A 12,105-nucleotide genomic window follows, 5' to 3' on the forward strand; every position below is an offset into this window, starting at 1 on the left:
TGCCTGGTGGTTACTAAGTAAACTGAGTGAAAAAGAAAAACAGCTACAAAACCTAACCTTATACATTTGTTTGCTTACCTTGAATTCAGTGACTTCATGAATGAAGGGAGCCGTGACAGGGCTGGACAACATTTTGATATTTTCCACTCTTGGACATTTGTTCACTTTCTTTCTTCTGTTGAAACGACTATATTGCTGAAATATATCGGAAATATTTTCAGTTTCCTCACATTTTTTTTTATCAATCTCAATCTTCAGTCATCTACAACAATTGTCAGTCACCTACCTCGATTTTCTGTCATCTACCACAATTTTCTGCTATCTACCACAATCTTCAGTCATCTACCTCAATCTTCTGTCATCTAGCTCAATCTTCTGTTAACTATCTCATTCTTCAGTCTTCTACTTTAATCTTTTGTCAACTAAGTCAATCTTCAGTCATCTACCTCAATCTTCAGTTATTTATCCCAATTCTCTATCATCTACTTCAATCTTCTGTCACCAGCCTCAATCTCCAGGCATCTAACACAATATAATCATCAACCACAATATGTCATCTACTACAATGTCACCTACCTCAGTCTTCAATCATCTTTCTCAATCTTCTGTCAACTACCCCAACTTGTTATCAACCAGTCATAACACAAGACAATAGGGAGACCCCTACATAGTTATTCAGTATGCTAAAAAGAGCAGCCAAATTTCTCTTAACTCACTGTATCACAACAACAACCGATTGCACCCCTACACACACACACACACTGCTTACCTTTACTTTACTAACTTCAGAACTGAAAGGATCCATATCAGAAATGGGTTCTTCTCTTGGAGATTTGCTCAATTTCTTTCTGGTACTGTAGCTAGCATTCTGCAAAAATATGAAAGAAATATTTCCTCAGATTCCAGAAACATACACACACACACAGAGATGAGGGAGGAAAAGAGAAAGAACGTGTGTGTATGTATGTAAGAGAGAGAGACAGACAGACAGAGAGGTGCTGTCATGGCTGTATGGTTAAGTGTTTCATTTCACAACCGAGTGATTGCAGGTTCAATCCCATTATACAAACAGTATCATTTGTTTGCAATTTTCCATTTACAACCATGTCTGAACTAGAAAAGAAATATTACCTGCTTTGAATCAGATGAGAAGTGATAGAAGGAAGAGCATCTGGCCATAAAAAAAATCTGCCCCATCAAATTGTGACTGACCCACACGAATCTAATCACAAATATTTAGTTTGCCTCGGATCATAGTGGAAGGCACTTGATGAAGGTGCCATGCAGTAGAAATGAACCTGGAACCATGGTTGTGGAAGCTTTTTGGTATTGTAAGTAACCTCAAAATGTTAGTCATATAAAAACATACACACACTTGTATGTGGCATTCGAAGTCACTATTAATAAAGTTATTAAATATCCCCTTTAGAGAGACTTAGAAATATTAATAACTCTATATATATATATATATATATATATATATATATATATATTTGTTCATAGAAAAACATGTAATCGTTACCAATATAGCAAGAGATTTCATCGCAAAAGGTCTATATATATATATATATATATATAATCATTTATCATCCTCATCGTTTAACGTTCATTTTCCATGCTAGCATGGGTTGGACGCTTAAATATATATACACAGTAACATCGATACAAGCACTCACAGACAAGAACACATAAACAGGAACTCGTATAGACATGCACACTCGCACGCACGCATACATACATACATACATACATACATATTAACATTGATACGATGAGCAGAATTTGTTCGTAGAATTTCCAGGTACATAAATGAAATTACACACATCTTTGTGTGTGTGTGTGATCAGTTAGTCTATAAGTCAGGAAAAACAAGGATACACTCTAAAAGAAAAATAGACCGGTTGTGCCAAAAGCAAGAATATCTCTCGACAATATAAAATGTATACACACACACACACACACAATGTAACGCATTTCCCAGCCGCTTTTCCCAGCGATCGATATCCCAGCCAAGACAGACCATTACAGCCGCACAGGTACATGTATGTATATAAACACATCTGCGTACGTGTGTCTATATCAACAAAAAGACATTACATTACATATATATATATATATATATATATATATATAGTATTTACATATATATAGTATTTTGTATCTGTGTGAATGAACAGGCAAAGTAAACAGAGTACCTACATTTGGTATAATTACTGCTGCTGCAACAGAGGCTGGTATATGAGTTGTCCTGTCTGCTATGATGGTATTTATGAACGGTTCCGCGGAAGTGGCCGCATGATCTTTGATCTCAGAAGCTATTTTCAAGGTTTTTTTCCTTGATCGATTTGGAGCATGGTTATGTTGATGCATGCGTTTCACCACCGTGTCATGTTTTACATGGATTCTCGATGGACATTGCTCGTATCTTTGTCTCTCGCAGAGGTAAAAGAAGAGCTGGTCGTCTTTCTTGCTTTTCTTGTCAAACCCATAAACATAGCCATTGTTGCAAGCTTTTTCCTTGCCTCTGATACTTGCGATGTATGAAACGTTGTTATCCATATTCCAGCATAAAATTTGTTAATACTCAATTATAGCAAACGAATATTTCTCGAATATTCCTGGAAGCAAATACTAAATGAATCAAACTTTATAACTTGATAATTTTTATCGCTATTAATCTTAAATCTTATGACGTATTTATAAAGAGAAATTGTAATGTTAACTGTTTGATAACCTTTTTACAGTTAAAATAATTTATTTACAGCCTTAATTAAACATAACAAAATAAAAACATTTTCCGTCATGTAATCTTCTTCCTTACTGATTACTTGTGTTAATTATAATTTTCATAGAATTATTGCAAATAAAAACGGAAAATATTGTCTAAAGTAGTCTTGCTGGGAGAAAACTGCTATCGAGAAATGTCGGCTACGAAAATGTGACTAGGAAATGTTGGCTGGGAAAATGCGACTGGGAAAAATCAGTGACACCACCACCATGATCTTCAAGTAACACACACACACACACACACACACACACATATATATATATATATATATATACACACACACACACATATTCACATGATACATCCTTGTTTTCTTTGTATCGTCTGTATATTATAATAATAATAATATAAATAATATATAAATATATACATACATATATGTACATACCTACATATATATGTATACATACATGCATATATGGGTACAGGACATCAAAAAAACGTGGACAGAATGAGAAACGAGAACATAAAAAACAAAAGCATAGAAAACGAACTTTTTTTCAAACAACAAAAACAACAAACAAACAGAGAAACAGACATGCAGCATAAAGAACATTCCCTTCATCAGTTGTCCCCTGTTTTATGTACTCCGAACGCCACGCGTCCTTTTCCAAGTAACCTATATATATATATATATATATATATATATATATATATATAGTCAGATTGCACAATGGTTATAAGGAGTCGATCATAGTCCAAAATTTTACCCATATGGAATATTACATGTAGACATTTTAAATTTGGACGCATGCCTACATGTGTTTAAAAGTTCGCGTCTTTGGTTAAGCGCCTTCTTATCCTGGAACAAGATATTTGAGTACTCTTTTTTCCACCTTGTTGCACATTTCATGTGCTTACTCCGGTATATATATATATATATATATACAGAGAGAGAGGAAGAGACATATACATACACTCATACAGTGGCGGACTGGGTCTAAAAATATTGGTTGCCAGGAGACTAAAGGGTCCCACCTGCAAGTTCTAATGGCGCAGGGTCCCACCACTGCACTCATATATGCACATACTCGCACATACCCATAATTATACACAAATGTTGTGTGTGTGTGTCTCTGTATTTATTATATCAGAATTTGATAATCTACTCTGAGTTTTGCTCCAGGTTGGGCCGCACACAACTATCACTGCATTGAGTTCCGTATCAGAATGTTTTCACTATGTAAAGCATAGTTTAATAATATACTTTTTAACACTTACATTACTACACACACACACAATGGGTTTCTTTCAGTTTCCATTTGCAAGGCTTTGGTTGGCCCAGGGCTATACAAAACACATGGTGCCACACAAGACTACATGATTAGAGTTAGGAAACCATTTTGTTAACCAAATGCCTCTGCCTGTACTTACACACAAGTGTAGAGTTGTTTGATTAGAAGAAGCTTTTATTCGCTCTCAATAAATTTCTCAGTAACATGCAGAAGCATTTGTTATGGTGGTAGAAACTTTTTTTGCACTTGGTTCAAAATTTGGATCTTGTGTTTGAAAAATTTATAATAAAATAAAACTCGTAAACCCAGGGTCTCGTAAAGCGGGCCCTCAACTCTGAGCCAAACATTTCACCTCCTGTTGCCTCCTCATAAGGAAGACTGCATCTGTGGTATTTTCCTGGATATGAAGCCATACAATATCTCATCTTGGTCAATCTTATCACAAATCAATTGAGCCATAACTTTCTCCATGACCTTCATAATCGGATCCAATAATCTGATTCCTAAATAGCTACTTCACTCTAAGACATCTCCTTTGCCCTGATAGCTGTTTATGAGGATACTGCAATGTCAGTTATTAGGAATGATTCCTTCTTGTATAACTTAATTGGATATCTAGGTGATAATCCCTCTCCCCCAATATATATATATTTATATATATATATATATATAGTTGAAAAGGAGTTAAGAGTACATACGAATCAAAAATTATGGTTAAAAAAGTAACTAAAATTTGAAAAGGCACAAAAATATATTTTACAGAATGTTTAATATTTTTGTTAGAGTGAGTGATTTAAAATATAACCGGTTTCGATGGCATCCATCTTATCAAATATTAAAAAGAATTTTTTTGGAAGTCAAAGAGAAATAAAATTGGAGGTTAACAGTTTGTACCCATGTTCTTTGAACATGGACAAAGCTACATGGGAATGTTTACCTTGGACGGATATTTACTGCGGCTGAACCAACTAAATGCACCTAAATACTGCGTCAAAAGACATTAAGGCATTTATCCAGCAGAAACGCGTATTGGATTGGAAGTAAATTCTTTGAATTCTTTTATACATTTCAGCCCTGTGGTTGCGGCCATGCTGCAGCACTGCCAGTGTAATCACCCTTTCAATGGTCAATTATATGTGATTGGCATTTGCTGAAGGAGGGAGTTCAACACTGCTGCCCTCTTTTGAGTTTCCTGCCTTGATATAGGTTAATATCCAAAGCTTGGATAGCAAGAGCTCAAGTTGTTTCTTGAAAACATCTACCCCTAGTCCATAGAGAACCCTCAGATGTTTTAGCAAGGTGTTAAATAGTTGTGGGCCCTTGAATCTAGACGGAATAGCTGGGACCTTTGGAACAGGGGCTGGTATAGATTTTGATACCAATATGGGTTTGACAGCATTATTCTCAAAATGGGGATAATGCTGTAATAAATAACTTTTGAAGATGTATAATTATTCATTCTTCTTTATGATGTTTTGTGGTACTTAATTTATCGACCCCCTCCCCCCGAAAGGATGAAAGACAAAGTCAACTTTGGCAGAATTTGAACTCAGAACATAAAGACAGACGAACTACCAAGAATATTGAAGGTTTACAAGTCTATATTTTGTTTTAGAAGTGTGATGTTGTCATTTCTGTTGAAAATCTTTAACCCTTCTGTTACCATATTTCTGTTGAGATGCTCTGTGTTTCTTTCAATTAGACTAAGGTTTGGTGGAAGATTTTAATTCAGAACTTTTGAAAACATGACATTTGTACTCTCAATATTACTCCCTTGTTCAGTTGAGGTTTTTTCTTTTTCTTTTTTTTTTTTTTTTTTTTGCAAGTTACCTGGTGACCTTGCTACTGCTGATTCTAGTGTCACGTAAAAAGCACCCAGTACATTCTGTAAAGGGATTGGCATCAGGAAAGGCGCCCAGCCATAGAAGCCATGCCAAAGCAGATAGTAAAACCTAGCACGATCCACTGGCTTGCAAGCTCCTGTCAAACCGTCCAACCCATGCCAGCATGGAAAGCAGACGTTAAATGATGGTGATGATGATGATGAAGAATGGATACATGCGTCCATTGATCATGTTTATGTCAAGAATTTAGAAGTACTGTTAATATTTGTTGACGTATACTATGCAATGATGTGGCATGTGCCGCCGGGGAAGCCCTATAGTTTAAGAACCCAGCCCCTACTCCCGGGTTCACGAGCCTATATAGGCGTTTATACAGTAGACCCAAAAATTGTTTCTTCCCAGGGGCGGCTCGCTCTACCCCAAGCTACGCTACTGATACTGTGGGTGAATTAATAAGAATAAAGAAAGAGAAAGAGTTAAGGAGCTACGGAAGAACTGTATTTCATTCAGAAAGGACATTCTTAGAGCATTTTGTGTATGAAAACGGAGAGCCACAGTGCCTTAATTTAACATAGCGGTTCAATTTCCACGCATTTAATTTATTCCATCAAAATGTTTAATTGCTATTAAAAAATATTAGTAAGACAGTGAGCTGACAGAACTGTTAGCGCATCCGACACAAGAACTTAGCAGCATTTCTTCTGGCTCTCTACGCTCTGAGTTCAAATCCTGCCGAAATCAACGTTTGCCTTTCGGGTCGATAAAATGAAGTACCAGCTTAACGCTGGGATCGATATAACTGACTTTCTCTTTCCCTCAAAATTGCTGGCCTTGAGCCGAAATTAGAAAGAATTATTATTATATACATAGAAATATAGAAGGAAAAATGCTTATTTGAAGTGCTTACCGGTCGGAAAACACTGCCCAATGTTTCGTCAATTACTATATTTGGACCTTCCAGTGACTTTCGAGAGCAGCTTTTCAATTTTCTGACCATTTTTACTACTTCCCTTATTGGTGAACAATCATGTGTGTGAGTATTCATAAATTTCACAACATCGCCAAATTTTGTGTGAATTCTTGCTTTGCATCTGCCGATTAATTCACAACGCCAAAACATTAAGTCAGTGTCGGTCCTACTAAATTTATCAAATATAAACAAATAGCCATTGTGTGAGAACTTCTCTTTGCCTCGCTGACTGAAAACACGTTCCATTGTGAAGGGCCTCCTTGAAAAATTTAAGCAATCGTAGCTCAAACAGTTCTAAATTAATTGCATGAACCGAAGTTGCCAGCGTCGAACAGTAAATAAGTAAACGCTGTCACATTTAAATTAATAATTAGCTGACTTGTAATTTGCTAATTTAGTCTGCTTAGTAATTATTTGGTTTGATACTGAAGTAGTTCGGTGATGAGTTGGTGAGCGAGGACTTGGCTCGCGATGAATTGGCGGCGATGAATTAGTAGCGAACCACTGATTTAAACATATACACTTTAGTAAAATAAGGTATTTTAATTAACATTCCATTTCTTTAAATAAAGGGGTTTTTTTTCAATTCCATTTCACTTCTATGAATTTCAATTTTTAAAGTAAGTTAATTGAGGCGATGAGTTAGTTTACCGATAACTTGACTCCGCACTGAATTGGCGGCGATAAGTTGGCGGACTTCTTGACAATGTCTGTGAATTACATAAATAATAAACTCGAGCATCTGGCTTCGTTAAAACTGGGTGTAGACCTACGAAAACACCTCTATATATCATCCACAATCAAATGGAAATACTGGCAGAATAATCGAGAACGTTAAAATGGGTTTAAAAGAATATTTACCACGTAAATGTTCTCTTATTTATAATGAATGTAAAAAGGACATTCTTGGGGTCATCAGGCTGTTCCTCATTTAGGAAGCTACGTCAATCCATCTGTTCTGAATGATATTTAAAACTCTGTTAATAAAGATGTTGATTTAATAATAACTGATACAGGAGCAGATATCGCAGACCTTGAATAACAAAAGGAATTAAAACAAATCGTTTCAGAAAGAAAAGATATTGTTACTACATATGGCATGTTTCCACGAGATTGGAATTATTTAAGGTGGAAACAAATTCGATTATTCTGATGGATAGGATATCTGTGAGAGAAAGGGTTACATGCGATTATATCTGTATTTCTTGTACGGTGACATTACAGAGAAGGTGAATAACGGGTCAGGGAAAGACTAAATATTAGAGGAATCGAATGTTGATATTGTTTATAGTCTCATGTAGGCCCTGATTGAACCATTGATCAAAGACATTCCAACCGTGACCATTCTGTATTTTTCCTATAAGCAAGGAACCCAAGACTCCAATAATCAAGATGTTCGATCTTTTAGGATGTTAATTTGAGAGAGATTTGGCTGCTGTTTCTAGCGCGTCGAGTGACTAATATACAGGCTACCGCGTTGGCTCGTGGAATCAGATGTAACGTGCATGAGAGAAGACTGCACTGGTTCTGACATGTGATGTGTATAGAACGGGGTGAAGCTGGGTAAAAGAATTGGCAAGTGATTCCAATGGAAGGAACCTGCAAAATAGGAAGAGACATGGGAAAATATAAGGGAAAAGTGGACGAAGAGCGCTGATTTCAAGAAATTGGGAAACCTCCTAAAGGAAATAATCGCAACAAGTGACGAGACGATGGCCGAAAAACAGACTTCATATGTGTGCGTGTGTATAGATTACGATCATAATGAAAAAACAAAACAGGTTGGTGTACACACATACATACTAAAACACACATAATGTGTTCAGAATATCAAGCTTTATTTTGTAATGTATATGAAAAGTATAACAGTATGTACGTGTGTGCGCCCAACATTTTTTTTTTCACATTAAATTCCGATATAATCGTATAATTTATGCAGTCAGAATGGTATTTCATTAAAAATACCCATTTTTTTCAGAAAATTGTAAGGAAACAAAATCGGGGAAGAGAGCACACTTGTGTGATAGATAGATAGATAGATAGATGGATGGACGGACGGACAGAGATATGGAGAGATAGACAAGCAGATAGATAGATATGGTAAGTAAATTTCATCTCTCTCTCTGTTTGTTATGTCCGCTCTTCTCTCTCTCTATATGTATATATATGGCATTCTTTTGGAGAAAGACCATGAAAAGTGAAAGTGTTTGTTCAGCAATTTCCGTAAAAAATTTTATTTCTTTAACTTTTGTTTTCACTTGAACCGCTTGTTATTGTATTCTTAGCGTATGTAAGTATGGGAGTTTTTTTGTGCATGTATGTCGGAAATTACCGAACAAATAGTTTCATTTTCATGAACTTTCTCCGCAAGATTGGCTCTGTGTGTGTCCTCTACCCACCCCCCGACGCCGCTTGACAACCGGTAATGTTCCCGTAACTTAACTGTTCGGCATAAATGACCGATAGAATAAGTACTGGAGTCGACAAGAAATTCTTGAAGGCGGTACTCCAGCATGGCCGCAGTCTAATGACTGAAACAAGTAAAAGATAAATAATATACTCCACGTATTCGTTAGGCCGTTTAGTTACAAAGTTCGCTTTGCAGCACTGAGATTTGAGGTTCGATCTCACTGCGCGACATTTTACACGGGGCTCTACTCAACTATAATGAGCCTCAGGTTGTTGACTGGAATTTAACAGATGACATATATGTAAAAAAAAAAAGTATTGAAAATATGTGTGATGTGTGCGCGCGCGTACCTGGTTAGTTAATGTTTACAAGGGTTTTTAAAAACAAATCGGTGTTGTCCAACTAACGGTTCTACAAATACAGATCGATATACTTGGTTTCAAACTATAGAAGTCACTAGGTTCCATAGGAAGGCTGCAGTCCACCAACAGCAAAAGAATATATATATGATTCGATCGATAAAAAAGAAACAAACTCAGATTCAAAGTCGGTTGGACGAAAATGTTGGCCCCAGAGTCACTTTTGTAACTTTCTCCCGACTAGACCGGCAGACAGGCTAATAGAGAGAGAGAAATAGATAGTTGAGAGTGTGTCTATCAGATATACATACTCAGCTATTAAATATATACTTTATAAATAAAAAAAAATGTTTTGGAAATAAAGACAAAATAAATAAACATCATTTTGAAGCTGTAATTATATTTCGAAAGTTTTGTTTTTTTTGCTAAAAAAAAATTAAAACAATGGTTAAATCGAATAATGATTACCTTTTTGTTTCTAGGTAGTTCGTTGCAGTTCAAAATTGACTTCGCTTCAATTAATGCTTTCCTTGCCTTCACATCCAAAGGATCAGGAGGATGAAAATGGTGACCCCTGACCTTCAGTTGAATTTCTTCCACGTCCTTTTCTTTATAATCCAGAATGCTCACCAATCTCCCTTTACATTTCGATTTAACACATCGCCAGTACATGGTATTCAAGTTGGCTTTATCTTTTCTATAAATATACTCTCTGTAAACGATCATATCTGCTCCCAACGAACTCTTTATGATTTCCATGACTGGCTGGGTACCCAAATGTCTTACAATTTTTATTATGTTCAATATTCTGAGTACATGTGATGGTCTTTACAACACTTATAATACACAAACATGATAGACAACGGCCACGATCTTAAGGAAAGACGATTTTGAGTGGAAGTAAAAATCTGGTCGAGGTGGAGAGAAAGAAATCTCAGTTAAAATAAATAAACTCAGGTTGTTATGTCGTTGAAAAAGTACGTTAAAGTCTAGGAAAATAACTGTATATTAATAAACTACAAAGTGTAAAAATTCAATGGAGAACTAACTTCTATGTTAAGTTTAAAATCAAAGTTAAAATACAATACTAGTATTTTTGTTGTCTTTTGTTCACCTATTTATTAAACTATTGTCTCTCTCTTTTACCCTCATACGTGTTTTCGCCTTCCCTGTTGTTGTTGTTAGGTGCCCCAGTTGTTTTCCGGTCACACAGCTGCTAGGAAGTACAAAACAGAATTAATGATGGCCTGTGTCGGCTAAAATAAAATAAAGAAAGCAGAACTAATTCAATGTAGTTGCATACACTTGTTTTGTAGACATAAATATTTATTTACGGGTGCGGGGGAATCCAGCCAACCATTTTTATTTTTATTTTGGTGTTTTTTGTTTCTTAAAGCGTTCAACCGTCAACCCTGAAAACTCACTAAAATAGTATTTCGTTACAGGAGTGTGAAAAAGAGAGAGAGGGGTTAGAAAGTAAATGAATGAGTGTATAAGAAACAATGTGTGCATATGAGACAATATGTGTAAGACAATGTATATGAGAGGGACTGACAGATATGTGTATGAGTGACAATGTATGTATGAGACCCTATTTGAAAGAATGTATGAATGAGAGAGAGTATATGTACGTACATGAGAAAATATGTGTGTGAAAGATAAAGAGAATATATGAGACGATATGTGTGTATGACGGGGTGTCAGAGAGAGAATGTGTGGAGAGTAGTTCGAATGTAGAAATATCCCTTCTGAGCACATTAATGTAGGTGAGTGTATGAAAAGAAACAATGCATGTGTGTGTGAGAATGTATGTTTGGAGAGTAGAAATATTCCTTTCAAAACAACAGCAAAAAATTTTCTTCTCTCCATTTATGAAAGGGAACTTAACCCGGCTATTCGACCTGCTAGAAATAGCAGTAAAAGCATGGCTGTGAAGGTAAGAAGTTCGCTTAGCTACTGTGTGATTCCGGGTTCGGTCCTACAACGCGGCACTTTGGGCAAGTGTCTTTTATCATAGCTTCGGATTAATCAATACGTTGCAAGTGGAAACAAAAATTGTTAATTGAAGGAATTGTGTAAACATCGGCGAGGAAACCTAAAACCCGGTGCTTTACAAAAGAAGTCCCTTAAGATATTTGGTCTACATCGATGTTGTCTTTACTCTTACCGGCAGAAAAGCAATGAACCAGTTATTGGTTCTGGACAAACGACGTTATTGTTCACTAATAATGATAAAAAGAATTGTATTGTCTTTGTAATATGTAACCTCTATATTTAGCCCCTTGTGGACGTTGGGCTATGGTGTTGCCTTGACGGGGGTCCGGGGTTTATATCTTGTTATCTTTGTATTTCCCGTTCTATTAATTTTTATTTCAATTTCTGACACAAGGCCAGCAGTTTCGTGGGTAGGGTGTAAGTCGATTACATCGATCCCAGGACTCAACTAGTATTTATTTTATCGACTCCGAAAGGATGGAAGGCGAAGTCGGCCTCAGAGGA

The 12,105-nt window shown here is 36.1% G+C and overlaps 1 protein-coding gene and 1 long non-coding RNA gene across 3 annotated transcripts; one reads left to right on the forward strand and one right to left on the reverse strand.

The window, feature by feature from the left end:
* Positions 1 to 7,756: 7,756 nt before the first annotated feature.
* On the reverse strand, positions 7,757 to 10,365 carry LOC149132437 (FLYWCH-type zinc finger-containing protein 1-like). The gene is made up of 2 exons (XM_089363543.1): positions 10,075 to 10,365; positions 7,757 to 7,795 (listed from the first exon to the last, which is right to left on the reverse strand). Exons 1-2 carry the CDS (start codon positions 10,363 to 10,365, stop codon positions 7,769 to 7,771), a joined length of 318 nt encoding a protein of 105 aa, XP_089219669.1. The 3' UTR covers positions 7,757 to 7,768.
* On the forward strand, positions 7,786 to 10,691 carry LOC106879776 (uncharacterized). Of its 2 annotated transcripts, none has more exons than XR_008265599.2 (3): positions 7,786 to 8,618; positions 8,816 to 8,937; positions 10,089 to 10,691. It is a non-coding gene; the product is annotated as an uncharacterized LOC106879776 (long non-coding RNA). The 2 variants fall into 2 exon arrangements; XR_001410664.3 differs by having other exon boundaries at positions 7,786 to 8,575.
* Positions 10,692 to 12,105: the final 1,414 nt, after the last annotated feature.

The sequence above is a fragment of the Octopus bimaculoides genome, chromosome 15 (assembly GCF_046866305.1).
Source record: "Octopus bimaculoides isolate indiv1 chromosome 15, ASM4686630v1, whole genome shotgun sequence".
Classification (NCBI taxonomy): domain Eukaryota; kingdom Metazoa; phylum Mollusca; class Cephalopoda; order Octopoda; family Octopodidae; genus Octopus; species Octopus bimaculoides.